This window comes from Chrysemys picta, chromosome 7 (assembly GCF_011386835.1).
Source record: "Chrysemys picta bellii isolate R12L10 chromosome 7, ASM1138683v2, whole genome shotgun sequence".
In the NCBI taxonomy this organism is placed as follows: domain Eukaryota; kingdom Metazoa; phylum Chordata; order Testudines; family Emydidae; genus Chrysemys; species Chrysemys picta.
This window is the reverse complement of record NC_088797.1, coordinates 98,485,736-98,504,121: the sequence shown is the minus strand read 5'-3', so window position 1 is coordinate 98,504,121 and position 18,386 is coordinate 98,485,736. Positions and strand designations below refer to the sequence as shown.

At 41.8% G+C, this 18,386-nt stretch overlaps 1 protein-coding gene across 19 annotated transcripts in view; it reads left to right on the top strand.

The window, feature by feature from the left end:
* BLNK (B cell linker) overlaps positions 1-18,386 on the top strand; it is a 139,303-nt gene that overhangs the window by 83,392 nt on the left and 37,525 nt on the right. For all 19 annotated transcript variants that reach the window (XM_024101223.3, XM_065552101.1, XM_024101216.3 and 16 more), the window contains one exon: positions 16,163-16,228. In XM_024101223.3, the coding sequence (XP_023956991.2) occupies positions 16,163-16,228 (66 nt within the window). The remainder of the gene's footprint in view (positions 1-16,162; positions 16,229-18,386) is intronic.

The window sequence follows — 18,386 nt, the reverse complement described above, 5'->3', positions numbered from 1 at the left end:
AGCTGTCAAGGTTCCTTCCCCACTTGGAACTCTGAGGTACAGATGTGGGGACCCACATGAAAGCTTATAAGTACCAGCTTAGGTTAAAAACTTCCCCAAGACACAAATCCTTTCCTTCTCCTTGGATGGTATTGCTGCCACCACCAAGTGATTTAAGCAAAGATTTAGGAAAAAGACCACTTGGAGTCCCTATTTCTCCAAAATATTCCCCCAAACCCCTTCATCCCCTTTCCTGGGGAGGCTTGAGAATAATATACCAACCAATTGCCTTTAATAAAAGTACAGACCAGACCCTTTTTTTCTAGGACACTAAAAATCAGATTCTTAAAAGAAGAACTTTATTATAAAGAAAACAGTAAATGCAGCACACTTGCAAAATCAGGATGGAAGGTAACTTTAAAAGGTAATGAAAGATTTAAAACACAGAGGACTCCCCTCTGGACTCAACTTTACAGTTACAAAAAACAGGAATAAAACTACCTCTTAGCATAGGGAAAATTCACAAGCTAAAACAAAAGATAATCTAACACATTTCCTTGCTATTACTTACAATTTCTGTAATTTTAGATGTATCATTTCAGGATCTTTTTAGGAGCTAGTTTACCTGCTTGTTCTCTCTCTTTGGAGGGAACCAACAAAAAGAGCACAAACAAAACTCCCCTCCCACCCCCGCCCCCGAGATTTGAAATTATCTTCTTTCAGTGCCAACTAGGTTAATTGAACTGATTAACCCCTTACAGGTAAGTGATTCTATACTTCTGGCCAGGAGGGATTTTATGTTACTGCATACATAAAGGTTGTTACCCTTCCCTTTATATTTATGACAAAAGCTGTTCAATCTTGCAAGACAGCTCTAAAACCAATACTCAGGAGGGCCTTATCCAACACCTCCTCTTTGCTGATAACACAGCAGTGACAGTCCACACAGAAGCTCATCTTTAAAGCCTTATGGACAGTTTTTCCAAAGCCTTCCAAGACTTCGGGCTTACTATAAGCTTAAAAAAAGATGAATATAATGTGCCAAGGAGTTGAGGAAGCAACCTCCATCAAGATCAACAACTATGAACTTGAAGTGGTGAACGAGTTCACATACCTGGGGTTCAGGACTATTGTCTGCAATAGGTCACAGTACTGGTATAGATAGATCTTATCTAGCATGATCTTACTGTGCAACATGTATGCAAAGGCAGTTAGTTGCGACACTTCCGTTGCTAAAGGGTGAAAGACCAAAGAAAATGCTAATCTACTCCCAGTTCAAAGCAGTGTGACAGGAAAGTGTTGCTTTGAAGAATAAGATGGAGAATCCATCTGAGAGACTGAGAGGGAGCAGACCATAAAAGACAAAACAATACCTAAACTTCATCTAAGGGTATGTTTACACTACTCGCCAGATCGGCAGGCAGCAATCGATGCAGCAGGGATTGATTTATCATGTCTAGTCTAGACATGATAAATCAACCCCCGAGCGCTCTCCCATCGATTCCTGTACTCCAGCTCGGCGAGAGGCGCAGGCAGAGTCGATGGGAGAGCATCAGCTGTCGACTTACTGCAGTGAAGAGACCGCGGTAAGTAGATCTAAGTATGTTGACTTCAGCTACGTTATTCACGTAGCTGAAGATGCGTAACTTAGCTCGATCCCTCCCCCTAGTGTAGACCAGGGCTAAGTATTTGTTTCTTAGATATATAAGGCTCTTGCTGAATCAGGGCCAAGACCATCAGACAATTCAGGATAGATTTTTAGTTGCTGCTCAACAGATGTCCAGGGAATAGAAAAACAAGTCAGATCTGAGGTGCAGTGGAAAATCTATACAAGGGACTTGCCATGTAACTGTCCACTGTATGCTAATCTCAAACCTATGATACTAGTCCTTCATTCTTCTGTACACAACTGACACATAAAATATACAAAATACAGATTATTTCCATCAGTTAGTTTGCTCTTTGCATCATCTTTAATGGAGAAAGATAGTGGTTTCAGCCCACGTGCCTGTAGGAATGTTATCTCATCTTTCAAAAATTCCTCTAAGATCTGGATTAATAGTGATGTCAGACTCAATGGGTTATAATTCCCTGATGCCACACTATGCATTTTCTTTATTGGTTTCCCTCCAGTGATTTCATACTTCCCTTTGAAGAGCAATAAAAACTCTTTGGAACCCATTATCCCTTCTCTGACATCCCCTTCAGGATTTTAGTGGGTTTGTAATTTGTATAGGCCTAGAGCTCAGTGAGTTTGGATGTGTATAATATTTGTTTTAAGGTGACTGTTAATGCCATTGGCTTCAAAGCATCCAAATGAAAAACTATTCAGAAGAATACAATAGGCGTCATAAAAAAAAAACCCTGCAGTTATGGATCAGCTATTTACTGACTGACTGATGCATAGAAAAGGTCTGTCTGCCAAATCAATCAATCAAAACATAGAAAACCAGGATCAGGACAACAAGTATCTCAAATTGTTACATCCACAGATGAAATGATTACAACTGCATCAGTTACTTGGTGTACATAATAAAAATGAAAATAATAACTAGCTCTTATTCATGGCACTGTAATATAGCATTGGCACAAGAGACCAATGTTTTCCTGTTTGAAAATGAAGTTTCAGTGTCACGTTAGCAGCAAGACACCATTAGCTGTTGACCATATTTGATGGTATTGGCATTACCTCTTAACTTGTCATCATGCTGAAACTAGAGCCCAAATTTTCAAAATATACAAAACAAAAACCTCCCCATCTATTATTACTGACTGCTATATATCACCTTTCTCACCTATCAGCATGCTTTACAATGTAGCAGTGAACACTATAATCAAAAACAGCTCCGCTGCAAGTTATCAGGCTTGATGCAGGAATCAAGTGGTGAAATTCCTCTGGACATTAAAAATCTATCAACTTATGAAACGAACATTGAAATGAATCCCCTTCCTCCACGATTGCAGGAGGTCCACTGGTAGCAGAATCCATGCAGTTCTGAATCCAGGCTGTATGTCCAAATTTTATGAATGCCAGTTCATTTCAGGCTCCTTATATGGCAGGATGAGAACAGGCTGAGTGAAGGGTCCAAATCTAAAAGTAAAGGTTGTATACTGCTTGCCAAGCAAAAGGACCAGAAAGGTTGCTTGGTCATCCCTCTCTTTGGGCATCCAGAAGAGGCACCAGAGGACCCCAAGACTGTAAACACAGATAAGAGAAAGCATACCTATCACCCCCATCAAGACCAGAGAGACAGAAACGTTCTATTGCATATGTGACGTTGTGCAGTCTATATGGTTTTATAAAAACATAATAAGAAGTGGATATAATGTAACTGGAATAGTTTTATAAAAACCTGATAATAAGTGCATATAATGTAACTGGAACATGCTTCATGCAAAAGGTCTCTTGTAAGATGTCATTACAAACCTTATAATCTACTGAGTGTGATCATCCTATTTGTATCAATGTACCACTCTTGTATCTAAAACTAGAAATATGAAATACAACTCTGAGGGCCTATTGTAATTATGCAAAGTGTGAGCCATTAATAGTGGTTTGGACTCTTGATGACTCCCATTAACCAGGACCATTGTCTGCAGATGGCTGTGTTTACCTGTGAGTCTTCCTATATATGTGTGTGCTAGCAAGTAGGCAATGAAGTCTTGCAGTGACATTTGATCATGTCACCTGACCTGGAATCCATCCTTAACCTGGTTCTTTTCCAGTGTGTGTGTAGGGGGGGTGGAAACCCAGCGGGACAAAGGGTTCCCACTTATGCAAAAGATATATAAAGGGGTGGAAGAGAACAAGGAGGGGAAGAAGCCATCATGAAGAATCCCCTAGCTATCACCTGAGCTGGAACAAGAGCTATACCAGGGGAAAGAATTGTGCCCTGGCCTGGAAGGTGTCCAGTCTGAGAAAAATCGTACTGAAGCATCTCTGAGGGTGAGATTATCTGTATTCAGTTTGATTAGACATAGATTTGCACATTTTATTTTATTTTGCTTGGTGACTTACTTTGTTCTGTCTGTCACTACTTGGAACCACTTAAATCCTACTTTCTGTATTTAATAAAATCACTTTCTACTTAGTAATTAACTCACAGTATGTATTAATACCTGGGGGAGCAAACAACTGTGCATATCTCTCTATCAGCATTATAGAGGGCGAACAATCTATGAGTTTATCCCGTATAAACTTTATACAGGGTAAAATGGATTTATTTGGGTTTAGACCCCTTTGGGTGTTGGGCATCTGAGAGCCAAAGACAAGCACACTTCTGTGAGCTGTTTTCAGGTAAACCTGCAGCTTTGGGGCAAGTTATTCAGACCCTGGGTCTGTGTTGGAGCAGACGGGAGTGTCTGGCTCAGTAAGACAGGGTGCTAGAGTCCTGAGCTGTTAGGGAAAACAGGAGCAGGGGTAGTCTTGGTACATCAGGTGGCAGCTCCCAAGGGGGATTCTGTGCTCCAACCCGTCACAGCATAAAATATAAACACAAAGTTATTACAGATATAATATACTGTTTGTACATATAATATATTGGTCTATTAAACCCAAGAAAGGTGGTTGTCTCAGTTTGCACCATTCCCACTGTAGAATTCCATATCACACCACTAGTTAATTTCCACTCAACACTTAATTCCATTTTTGGACTAATTTACAGCAAAGGTGTAATTTATACCGCCTTTGACTCTGCCACAGATTTTAATGCACTCTGCCTATGCAAAGTAAACCTTCCCTTACAGAAAGGAAAGAATGACATCTTTGTTGTCAAGAGTACCTAGAGGACACACAGAGATGGAAAATAGGCTAAATATTTATTATTTCTGGATCACTGTGTACTATGTAAACAAACACCTGCTCTAAATCTAATTCTGCTTTTAGTCTTCAGATGGAGTAATTATTGAAAAATCAGCAAAATAAGTCTCGTGGATTAAAAAAATTTTAAAAATCAGATTGAGGAAAAAAGGATATTCTTCCACTTCCTTTGGTTTATCCCTTTAGAGAAGTGGAGGAAAGAAATATGGTTAGTTCTGCCTGCCCTGTCTTAAGGGTTGAAAACGTGCTTGGTGCTTGGAATTGATTTCTCCCTAGAAGTCAATCAAAACTCTATTTTATTTATTCACAGCTTTCAGATATCTTCAAAGGAATAACATAGGTCTTATAAAATATGAAACCAGTTTCATATGCACACTTGATATATATGCCAACATTCTGGCAATCTTTGAAAGTCACACACTGGGATCACAATGGAATAGTGGGATAACAGCAACCTGAATCCAAAATGAGGCAAACGACAGTCCACGTTTCCTGTTCTGGATATGTTAAAGTAGGTACACTATTGTATCAAAATTGGAGGAAGAGATATTCAGAGGCTTGTAACTTCCAAAAAATTCCATTCATGGGGAGACTTGGTGCACTTGAAGTAAAGCAGAGAGAAACTGGTGTCAGATATATATGGAAAGTTTAACTTGGGCCTTGGCTACACTCAGGACTTCCCAGCGCTGCCGCGGCAGCGCTGTGAAGCGCGAGTGTAGTCGCGCCGCCAGCGTTGCGGGAGCTCTCTTGCAGCGCTGTAAGTACTCCACCTCTTCGAGGGGAATAGCTTGCAGCACTGCGAGTGAGCGTGCAGCACTGCAGCCTCTGATTTCACTCGCGCTTTACAGCGCTGTACTCGCTGCACTCAGGGTTTTTTTTTCACACCCCTGAGCACAGCAAGTTGCAGCGCTGTACAGCGCCAGTGTAGCCAAGGCCTTGGCTAATATTGAATTGCAGGAATGGGGTGGGAGGGGGAAGATGGTGTTTGATGATTAATTTACACACTTCTATCCTTTTAAAATGGGATTGCTTTAGAAACTGAAAACAGGCAAGTAATAAGGACTTTGCATCCTTGTTTAAAAGAAAGATAGATGAAGATAATACTCAGAAATATTACACTAAAAACAGAGCACTTCTAGAGAGCGCAGCTCCTGACAACTATTTTAAACTGCACATACTCAGACAAAGACGGTAAATCATTATTCCATTATTTAAGTTTCTGAAGGTGGAGAGAGGAGAGATTTTTAAACTTTTCTAAGCATCAGGCAGCACATTTACAAACCCTCTTCAGAGCTTGCAAGCTTTATTCATGGCGAGCCTTGCTCTGCACCTTTGTCCAGAAACAATAAACCTCTTCCTTAACTTCTTGCTTGCAGACCTGTTTATAAAATTACAAAGCTAATAGAGAAACCAATCAAAATAAACAGATAAATACCAGGTGGGGGAAACTATTTTGGAATGTGTGTGTGTGTATGAGAGAGAGTGTCACCATGATTAACAATAACAGAGAGGGCTGGATGTGTGTTTTCTTTTGCATCATTTCACATTTCAGTCTCTGTATTTAAGTTTCCATGGCTACAGTACAGTTGTCTGTTTGATTTCTTTAAAATGTTCCTGTGACATACGTTTTTTCCCCTTCTGCTTCCTTTATATTTTCCCTTTTTTTCTGTTTTCCATGTAACATTTTCTATAGTACCTTTATGGCTATGACAGTGTCAAGCTGTAATTCCCAACTTGAATTTATTAAATATCCCTTCTTATTCAAAGTTCCCACTGAGCCCACTATCAGAGGAAGCATTTGCTATCACAGAACACAAGATTGTGGTGCGCTCTTATGGAGAGCTGAGGGAGCATATAAGAGGCCTCCTCTGCACATCCTGTCACAATACACCAAGGGGGAATGAAGGCACTCCTCTTTCCATGTGTATCACCCCAAAAAGGGGCTCTGGCACCACCTTCTCCATGTGTAGAGGCCATCCTCCATTTGGAGCAGGATTCTGGACTACAGAGGGGAGATCAGTTAGTGGCAGCTTTGATTTTTGTGTTATGTCATGTTTGAATATAATATATAATTGTTAAATACAAATTCTCATTGCTCTAATGCAAAAACTAGCACATTCCACAGCAGCTCATGGAATGATCTTGTGCACTAGGAGGCTATGACCTCCTGAACACTTCCCTTGCACGCCAGAGAGCTCTGGGTAGACTTCTGGAGAATTACTTGCACAGCTCCCAGTAGGGCAGTGTCTCTATGAGCGACCACAATGCCAGGCTCTGCCTAACTGGCACAACTGAATCAGCAGTGCACAAGGTTTCTGGGGGGCCTTACCTCATGTTCCAAATTATGGGATCTGCCTCCTCCACCCAAAACAAATATATTATTGGTTGTCTATTTGAAAAAATAAGTGGTCACTCAGAGAACCCAAATGAGGGCCAGACCTGTTGTGTGGTGTATGACATTTTAAAGTGACTGTGGGTGGTTATTGTATGCTTAAGCTAGGGAACATTCTAGATCCAGAATTCAGAGGAGCCTTGTCAGCTAGAAGCAGTTACAGATGGAGATGTGATGGCAACTGAACCCAAGAATGAAAATATGCTAATTAGTAATTAAGGGATCCACTCACTTTGCTAACTTGTTTAGTTGTAACTTTATTTTATTTGTGGTGTTAATTTGAATGAGTTAAAGTCATTGCTGTTAAATTACAGGCATGACTGAATTTAGGAGTCAGAGGACATAGGTCACTTGATAGTTTATAGATTTAAACCCAACTCACTACTGCTTCCATAGGTTCCCTTTTTGCCTTTAACAGGTTCCTAATGCTGCTGCCAGAGCAAACCCTCTCCAGTGTGGAGTCCTTGATAACTGGAAAATCTGGGTCTCTAGCACAAACTTAGTTGAGTGTTTCTCCTTTTGCCTAGTTTAAGGCTGGAACTCTTTCCTGAGGTGCAAAAGACAATTTAGCAAGAACTGCAGATGGCAGAAGTTCTAGGGGGCAGGCAGCCCTTATTCCTGGAATTCCCCCAATACTCTAGATAGACAGAAAGCTGTATGCCTGTAAGACATCTATACAACTTCCTGGGTCAGCAATTCATTTCCAACTTCTAGAGCTTTGTTTAGTTTCATTGCCACCACTCCCCTCACTGTCTTTGCTGTTGGCATTGTGCTTAAAATTGTTTATATTATTAGCACCACACCCAATTCTGACTTCATCTCTGCTCAGAGTATGGATTCTCCTACAACACTACTAAAACTCTGCACACAGCTAGAGGATTTCTTAAAGAACAACTGCTCAGAAACTCACCCAAGCCCCACTCTCTCTAAGCATAATTGTTATAATGTCCTCACAAACATATAATATTGATAGATACAGGATCAATCTTTCATGTGTCTGGAGAGAGAATCTCCTTATTACATAGATCTCACTGAAAATAAAATAGACTTTTCTCTCTCTCTCTCAACCTGGTGTAATTGAAAATCGTAGTTGAAAGCATATAAACACACTTTGTAAAGTTGTTTGCTGATCTTTAAACATGCTCTTTGAGTAACTAACGTGTCACATGAAAGAATTATGATGAGCACAAGATAGGGTGACCATATTTCTCCAAGGAAAAATAGGACACCATGTGGGGCTAGCCTGAGCCCCCCCCGCCCATACCCCTGCAGGGCATGCCCAAGCCGCTTGCCTGAGCCCTTCCCCCCCAACCCCATCCCCCCTTCGAGGCTGGGGCTGGCATTGCTGCTCACCCCCTCCCCCCCCCATGCGAGGCTGGGGCTGGCATCGCTGCTCGCCTGAGCCCTGCCTCCACCCCTGCACGGAGCTGGCGTTACCCACACACACACACACACACACACACACACACACACCGCATGTTCCTCCGCACCCCATTTTTGCCAATTAAATCAGGACAGCCAGGACAGGGCTTAAAAAAGGGACTGTTATGGCCAAGACAGGATGTATGGTCACCCTAGCATAAGATAAATCATTTCCTTTCTATTTTACATACACTCATCCCATGCTCAGCCATCTATGGGGCAGCCAGCTAGTCCTTAGGCACAGTCAGACATTTAGGGCATGTCTACACTTACCTCGGAGCAATCGATCCAGCGGGGGTCAACTTATTGCGTCTAGTGAAGACGCAATAAATCAACTGCCAAGCACTCTACCGTCAACTCCGGTACTCCACCGGAGCGAGAAGCGTAGGCGGAGTCGACGGGGGACTGTCAGCAGTTGACCTACCTCAGTGAAGATACCACGGTAAGTAGCTCTAAATACGTCAACTTCAGCTACGCTGTTTTCGTAGCTGAAGTTGCGTAACTTAGACCGACTTAGCTCGCCCCCACCCCCACTCCCCAGCGTAGACCAGGCCTTACAGAGCACAGACAAGTTCTTCTTTCTTGATCTACTGCATTTGCAATCATCAGCATTTCCAATCTGTGCCATATACATCCTGGTTTTCCTCTCACCAACCATTTCGAAAGAACAACCCTGCTGTGTTGAGGATACAGAAAATGGGTTACTTATCACTTCTTTTAGAAACAAATATACAGGAAAAATTGTAGGACATTAAAGACACTGGTTTTCAAAAATACTTTTTGTGTGCACATAGTCCTTGCCCAAACATTCAAGGAAAATGCCCCCCTTCCTATGATCATTCTTACACCTATTTCCTATAAGTGTACTATTTTCAAGTACTGGGACAAACGGATCTAGGCCTGCCCAAAGCTAGATGTCCATCTCCTCCACTGAGGGGGAGGAGTCATTGGACCCAGGCTGCAAGTCAGTTCTGAAGACAACAAATGAAAAAACAGGGACAGGAATGAAGGTTAAAAGTTGGTATCCAGAGGGGAACACCTTGCAGAGAACCCCCGACAGCACCCATTGCTCCTCCAAGTGTCTAAGGAATCAGTGGACAATGCCCAGAGGAACTCTGTCAGAGGTGTGATCAGACAAGGGACTGAAATTAGGCCCCCCACTGACAGAAGTCCCCCCACCCATCCCACTTCCTCGTCCTGGTGTGAAGGACGGGCTCTTGGCCAGCCCCAGGAGGAGGCTAACAAGTAGTCTTGCGACTTTGTGGGGCCACGGGTGGGGTGTGCATGAATTAGGGGATGCAGGGAGAAGTGCAGCCAGAACCTTAGTAAAAGGTTCTGAAGGAGCTGGAAGAGGAGCTGTAACCCTAGATGTGCCCCAGAGACTCCCTCTCACCACAGAAAGAACTGGTGTCAGAGGAGTTTGTGAACCATGCCAGGTACAAACATGTGCTTATGTCACCATGGAGGAGCTACCCACTGATATCCTCAGCGGGCCATGGAACCAGAGTGGAGTACAGTGGAGATACAAAGCCTCTGCCTTCAAGATGCCTACAATCTAAAGATGCACAATAGTTCTCACTGGAGAAGCTCAAGAATATCCATTTATCAGGAAAATTATAAGGAATACAGAATCAATCCTGCCACTATGCCAGGGCATGTGATCTGGGCTATCCTTTGGATGGATTAATTGGGTAGCTACCCCAAGCACATGAGGCACTGTGAAATATGTACAAAAAGGGGAGTGGAGACAAAGGGATCAATCTGTGAAGAATCTTTGAGGAGTATTCCCCCCCAGCTTGTGGAATGTAAAACATCTTTTTGGCAGAAAGCAGAAATCCAAACGCTTTACAAAAGAAGCTCATAGATTAAGAACCACCATAGTCCCAGGGTCTGATCCAATGTGCACTGAAGTCAGTGGGCTTTTGATTGAATCCTAAATCAGCTACATAATTCTCACAAACATTTCCAGATGTAAAAAGTTACATTGACAGGCACAGAAGCCCTGCCACTGTTTCTCTCTTTTTTTTGTTTTTTTGTTTGTTGGTAAGCCTGGTTCTAAATAACATAGCTCCAATCAGAGCTGAACAAAGGGATTCAGTGTTCATCAAGAATCATATAGCTTAAGGCAAGAAGGGACCACCAGATCATTTAGTCTGACCTCCTGTATATCACAGGCCATCAACACCACCAAGCACCTGCGCACCAAACCCAGCACCTGAAATTAGACCAAAATATGACAGCCCAGAGGACACTAGACTGTTGTGTGCCATTGGTAAAGAATAGAAGGGACCAAGGTGCACTAGTGCCTGAGGTCTCCAGCAATGGCAGGGAAATTATCAAGTGTGATATACCCGAATAATCCTGGCAAGTGACCTGCTCCCACATGATCCAGAGGAAGGCAAGAAAAAGCCAAGGTTACTGCCAACCTGACTTGGAGGAGAATTCCTTCCCAACCCCTCATATGGTGATCAGTTAGACCCTAAGCATGTGAGCAAGAACCAGCCAGCCAAGCACCTGAGAGAGAGAATGCTCAGTGACACCTCAGAGCACTCTGTCCAGTCTCCCATCTCCAGTCATAGACATCTCTGATATGTCAAAAGAAGGAGACAAAACACACAAATACATACACTCATGCTCACATCACATCGGAATACACGGGGGAGAGGGGAGAGAAAAAAAATCCCTTTCTGACCCTACCAGGTGACCAGCTGAAGCCCTCAAGCATGAGCTTATAGGAACATAAAACATAAACCAGAAGTGAGACCGAGGGCTGCTGAGCCTTACCCCCTATCATCACAAGTTGCACTCATAAGTTTGTCCAGCTCTTTCCTAAAACTAATTACATTGTTTGCCCCCACACCTCCTATTGGGAAGCTGTTTCAGAACCTCACTCCTCTGATGCTTAGAAATCTTCTAATTTCCAGCCTGAATTTGTTCCTGGCCAGTTTATTTGTTCGGGCACCAACATTGTCCTTTAGTTTAAATAACTCTTCACCCTCCCTGATGTATTTATAGAAAGAAACCATATCCCCTTTCAGCCTTCTTTTTGCTAGGCTAAACAAGCATAGCTATTCCAGTCTCGTGCCATAAGATAGGCCGTCCATTCCCCTGATCATCCTATCTAGTAGTTCTTCTCAACACCTGTTCCAGTTTGAATTCATCTTTCTTGAAGATGAGTGACCAGAATTGTACACAGTATTCCAAATGAGGTTTTACCAATGCCTTGTACAATGGCATTAATACTTATGTCTCTACTGGAAATGCCTTGCCTGATGCAACTGTGATACATGGATGTCTTTTTCACAGCCTCCTCACCCTGGTGGTAGCTCATAGATGACCTGTGATCAACCCACAGACCCAGGTCACTCTCCTCCTCTGTCACTTCCAACTGATGAGACCCCAGCTTGTAGAAGAAATTCTTATTATTAGATCTAAGTGCATGATCTACCTAACCCTAACCTTAATACCTGATGCCCAACCGCAATTCTGATTAAGGGCTGGCAAACCTGTTTGGCGAGAACACAAGCACATGTTGCACACTAACTAAGCCATTTAATTCTCTTCTGATTATTTTTATTCCCTATTACTTTTCATTTACAGACACATCAGCCCAGATTCCTCAAAGATATTTAGGTGTCTAACTCCCACTAATTTCAATGAGAACGAGGCACCTAAATACCTTTGAGGACCTGGGCTGACAGATTCAGGCTGGGACTGGAAGCAGAAATGCCAAAACTCTACAAAAATGGCTATTTATGGTGTTTCAAGCCTGACCAGAAGCTGAATTTATCAAAGCCTCACAAAAGAGTCTGTTCTTGTGAGATGTGGAGCCTACTTTTGTAAATCCAAATGAACTGATTTATTCAGATAAGAATCCAAACTTTTGAGGTTCACCCATTACTAGTTTCTATAATGGTTGCTGTTTTAACACCTATCATTTATATTATTATGTTTTAAATGTGATTAGATGGCAGGAGGATTATTCCACGGATTTTCTGTTCAAATGAAAACCTAAAAAGCCAGTATGAATTAGGTTCTAAAAAGAAGTAAGAATAAAAATTAAGGTAAAGATTTAGGAACATAGGAATTGCCATGCTGGATCAGACCTCAAGTCCATCTAAACCACTATCCTGTCTCAGACGCATGGTGGAACGTATGCCTATATTAGCCACCTGCGGCCATATTTAAAGTACCTAAACACATGGGTGTTCAGCACTTTGGAAATTAAGCTAACAGTTCCTATTGTCTTCAGTGGAAAGAAGTTTAGGGTCTCTGTTTAGTTATCAAGAGAGCCTTAATATACAAATAAAACTTGCTCTTTTATAGTGCTTTCCACCCAAAAATCCCAAAGTGTTTAAACAATATTATTCAATTAAGCCTCTGAACATTCCTGTTAAACAAGTACCATAAGTAGGAGTATTCTCGTTTCACAGATAAGGAAATGAAAGCACAGAAAAATTGGCTGTCACTCATTTGAAAGTCACTTCTAATCAGTGGCAGAGCTTGGTAGAAAACTCAATAAACCTAAGTCCTGTGCTCTAACCACTACACAATGCACATGCTAATTACACACATAAACTCAGGGCCTGAGCTATTGATTTCAGGCCCATACATACATAATTATACACCTGCTAGGCAAATTACATTATTTTCCAATTTGGTTTTATTGATTCTCAAATAATTCCAATTTCCTTTGAAAATCATTTAAATTAATTTAAAGAGACACCCAAAATTACTGAGGATAGTGAAGCTGGAAGTTACGTTTTGTTTTGGCAAGTCTCACCTATCACTCTGCCCCTTCAATACTTCTGTGCATTAAGACTTTCAGATTATTAAGATTCTAAAAACATACAGTAGCTTGAGGATTTTACTGGTCTATGTAGGCAAATCCTCCAACAACTTCCTAATGGACTTCTCCTCCTTTGGAAATATAACAAAGTGAAAATAAAATATAGAATGAGATAATTTCTAATGATTGTAGGCAGGCTTTCAAAAAGACCATTTTTTAAAATCACATTTATTCTTCCTGTTAGTCATGATTTGATGTGAAGATTTCATCTAGTATAGTTCAATTTTTCTCTTAGAGTATCCTGAGGAGAAAACAAAGAAAACTAAATAAAATGATCTCTCTGTAGAAGTTTGTATTAGGCTGTGCTCTCCGTATTAAAATTTTAACTCATTTTTCCTTATAAAATGAGTATGTTTACAAAGAGGTTACTTTGTGTCATTGGAGTCACCTGGGGTACCTAAATCATTTTTTTTTTTTTTTTTGTTAAGAACTCAGCTTTATTTCATTTAAGTGGTACTCAAATTACCTTACTCACAGGAGTATTCCTCCTGAAGCCAATGGCACTAACTGACATTCAGATAAATTGGCTTTAGCCCTAAATATCAGATCATGTAACCATAGTCTAGATCATGGGCTCTCAGCCTAACAGTCATGACTAGAGTAGGGTGAAGATTTTTGAACAAATCTTTTATTCTCAAAAAATGCAGTTTTGGTCAAGCTGAAACATTTGACATGAATTTCACAAATAGCTTTGGCAATTTTTTTTCTTGACTTTGGCACCATTCACAAAATAGCTAGAGGAGAAAGAGGGGATGGTGGTCCCCATTTATATCTTTTAGATAGTAGTTGGACATTCAACCAGCATGTGGGGGATTCAGGTCTAGATTCCCCCTCTTCCTGACAGAGCAGCAGAGAGAGAGAGAGAGTGAAAATGGCTCTGTAGCCTGGTGGTTATCGCACTCTTCTGGGTGGGGGTCACCCAGTTAAAGGCCCTGCTCCAAAGACTATTCAAGTATTTTATACAAAATGGAACAGCTTCAAAGGCAGGGGGCTGGACTCGATGACCTTTCAAGGTCCCTTCCAGTTCTATGAGATAGGTATATCTCCATATATTATTAATTATTATTATTATTATTAAAAGAAGAGAGACCTGGCTTAGAATACTCTCTAGCCCTGTGGTTAGGGTACTCTGTTTGGAGGTGGAAGACCCAATTGCTCCATATCAGACAGGGGGGGGGGAATTGAAACTGGGCGTCCCACATCCTGAATGAGTGCCCTAACCACTGGGCTAAATAAGGGGGACCCCCACCTACTCCTCCACCCATTTTATGATTCTAGCCCTTTCAAAATGCTCAGAAACAAAATGTTCTGAGGTTGAACAATTTTTTTTAACCCGAATTGGACTTTTTTGATTTGCCGACATTTGTCAGGAATTTTCTGATTCAGTTTGGGTCACATAAAAATAATGGGTGGGGAGAAGAGACTGCTTGCAACCAGAAAAAAAATCAATTATTTGCCCAGCTCTAGTCATGACTACACAAGGCAACTGTTAGATGAGATAGAAGGCAGGATTGGAAAAAAATTGTTTTTCTGTTGTAACATGGGGAGCGTGGTATGGAGGAGATTGAGAAGCACTGATCTAAATGATTCATATAGATTAGAAACCAGAGAGCATTCCCACCACACGTATAGAAAACTGTCAATCCATTTTCTGAAAACATTGCATAACAGATTCAAGTTTTTCACTTTAATCTAGGCAGTGATGCATCTTGATTGCTTTGCTGCTTCAGCCGTTTGCTTGGACTTAGAATGTTGTTTAAACTTCACCAATCTTTGGGCTCTAGAACAGGGGTGGGAAAACTTTTTGGCCTGAGGGCCACATCGGGTTTCATAAATTGTATGGAGGGCTGGTTAGGGGAGGAGGTCGTGGCCCGGCCCCACCTCCTATCTGCCCCCCTGGGACTCCTGCCCCATCTAACCCCCCCTGTTCCCCGATGGCCCCTCTGGGACCCCTGCTCCACCCACACACACATGCTCCCTGTCCCCTGACCGCCCCCGGACTCCCACTGCCCCATCCAACCACATCTTCTCCCTGTCCCGACTGCCCCCAGAACCCCTACTCCTGACTGCCCCCGCTGCACCATCCAACCCCCCCTCCTTCCTGACTGCCCCCCCCCAGGACCCCTGCCCCCATTCAACCCCCTGTTCCTCCCCCGACCACGCCAACCCCTATCCACACCTCTGCCCCCTGACCATCACCCCGAACTCCCCTGCCCTCTATCCAACGCCCCCCCTGCTCCCTGCCCCCTTACCGTGCTGCCTGGAGCACCAGGTCAGGCCAGGCTCTGCAGCTGTGCCACCCAGAGCATTGCGCAGGTGGCGGAGCGAGCGAGCTGAGGCTGCGGGGGAGGGGGAACAGCAGGGGAGGGGCCGGGGGTAGCCTCCTGGGCCAGGAGCTCGGGGGCCGGGCAGGATGGTCCCGCGGGCCGGATGTGGCCCACGGGCCGTAGATTGCCCACCTCTGCTCTAGAAAGATAATCTTTCTTTCCCCAAATGCAGAGCTTGCCAAAGCGTTCTGTTGAAAGGTGGAAAAATATTGCATATGTACAAGTGATTGTAGCAAGTGAAATACTTAATAGTGAACAAACTCTTTTTGATGTGTCAATTACACTGAAAGGAAAATAATTGTAATACTTTAAAAAAAATAGCCTTATCAGCCTCACTATATGATTTTCATGATGTTTTGTCCAATATCTTACAGGCAGCTTCAAAAGATGGTACATGATATCAAGAAAAATGAAACTGGAATAATGAGCAAATTCAAAAAGTAAGTTATAGATGTTGATATAATTGTACCTTGTTTAAAGCTCAGAATATCTAGCAAGTTGTATTACCACTTTGAGGGTAGGAGTGTGTGTGTCTGGATAGACATATACTAATAACAGCTTTATTCCAGAGCTGTTCCACATGCAGGATTGTCATTAATATTAATGGCAGCGGCTGCAGAATCAGGCCCCAAATTATTCTAGAGTGTAAACTGCTGATGGATCAGTTTAAACAATATCTACATATAATGTATTCATTGAGGTTGATTCTCCCAGGCATGTTTGTGTGTCCCCTTTCTCTTTAGGCCTATGTTCAGGCTACCCCCTACTATTTAATTTTCATTTGAACTCCTACCTTCATGCAACTAATCAGCCATAATATTCAAAACTCAATCCTGAACATACCATACATAATAAGAAGTTTTAAAAGAAACCCATAACACTAAAACCCTAACCTAATATTCTTAGTCCAGCAGTAAATTGCAGAATTATTATAATTAAATAATCACAATATACGTGTAGATAAAGCCTGGTGTTTCTTCATGCGTGGTTATATGAATAAGACATCCTTTATTTCCAAAGTCAGACTCATCTTTTAGCACAATAACTATTAAGCTTGCACGCTAATTTTTAATACAACATATCTTTCACATGGGATTAACATATGTATGTGATATTCTCATTGATAATCCATGGATCATTTACTATAGGTGTAAGAAAGATGTACACAAGATATATTAATGAACTTTAAAAAAATGTTATTTACCAGGTTTTCAGGAAGCATTTGCAATGATAGGACAACACCACGCAGAATAACTCAATATAGTCTATCGATGCAGCTCTCATACCCAATGGAAACATAGAAGCACACAGAACACTGTGCTTAAGTAACAGCAACCATGATGGATAAATTCGAGATTGGAAAGTATTATTTTAGTATCTGCTAAGTAGGGAGTGTCTTCTCTTTGTGGGGGAAATAGACTCAGTTGTGTGATGGAGCTCTCCCTCACTGTGACCTGGTGATACACATGAGAATGAAGCAGGGAAATTCAAAGCTAACCATTACACTTTTTCCTTCATTCACCCTGTTGTAATTAAGTATTGCTGCAGTTTGCAGAAAATCTCATATTCCGATGTTACATAGGATCTATACCTATTCATTGCCTACATGTGGGCACAAGAACACAAGTGAAGGGCTAAACATCAGTCTTACCTTTGACTGGCACTTCTTTTGTCAGTTTAGTAGAGCCTTCAGTAACTCAAACATACTTTGCCTTTGCAGGGGGTTTTAACATGGTGTATGTACAAACTGCAGAGCTCTGGACCTTGATATAATGAGGAGGCTGCCCTCATGTAGTAGAATCAATACCCGAGCTTTTATAAAGAATAATATCACAGTAACAGCTTTAGAGCAGTTAGACTTAATAACATCACAGTGCATCAGCAGCAAATGTCTCAAAGATGAAAGCACATAACAAAAATGAGAGAAGGATCTCAGAGTTATAATTTACAGAGACAAATCATTTTACCATGGTTGCTTTCACCTGGAGATGTATAGCTTTGAGGATGTGCCCCTTCTTTAAGAAGAAGGGGGAAATAAAAGAATCTAAATGTACTTACATACAGAAAGGGAGGGACGTGCAGCCTGCATCAGTCAGATACAAAATGGCCATTCTTGGGCTGCAGCTGCTCAATGCTCCCAGATTTAAAGAACCAGTTACCAGAAGAGCAGGCTGGAGAAGGGTTCTATTAAATGGTGAACCCAGCATAGAGCTCAGTAGTAACCAGGAAACTATGAAATAAGCAGCTTCCTCAGGGAGTAGGGAAGTATTGCCAGAAACAAGTATTCAAAATCACAAGTCTAGCTTCCAACAATCATGTTATTGGTTTAAAATAATATATTTTAAAATTGCCTTTTTATTTGCCTTTGAGGTGCATTGGGGTCACATTTTCATGCTTTTCTCCGAAACCCTCAGGGCTAGAAACGTATTGGGTTTTTTTAAAGCTGAGATTCTCATATTCGCATGGAGCTAGGGCCTCAAGAAAAACACCAACTATCATTAGATGATAAAATTGCAGGAGTTGTAATAATAGTAGGAATAGAAGATTCCAAGGTTCAGAGACAGAACCTGGTGGAAAAGAGTTAATATCTCATTATGT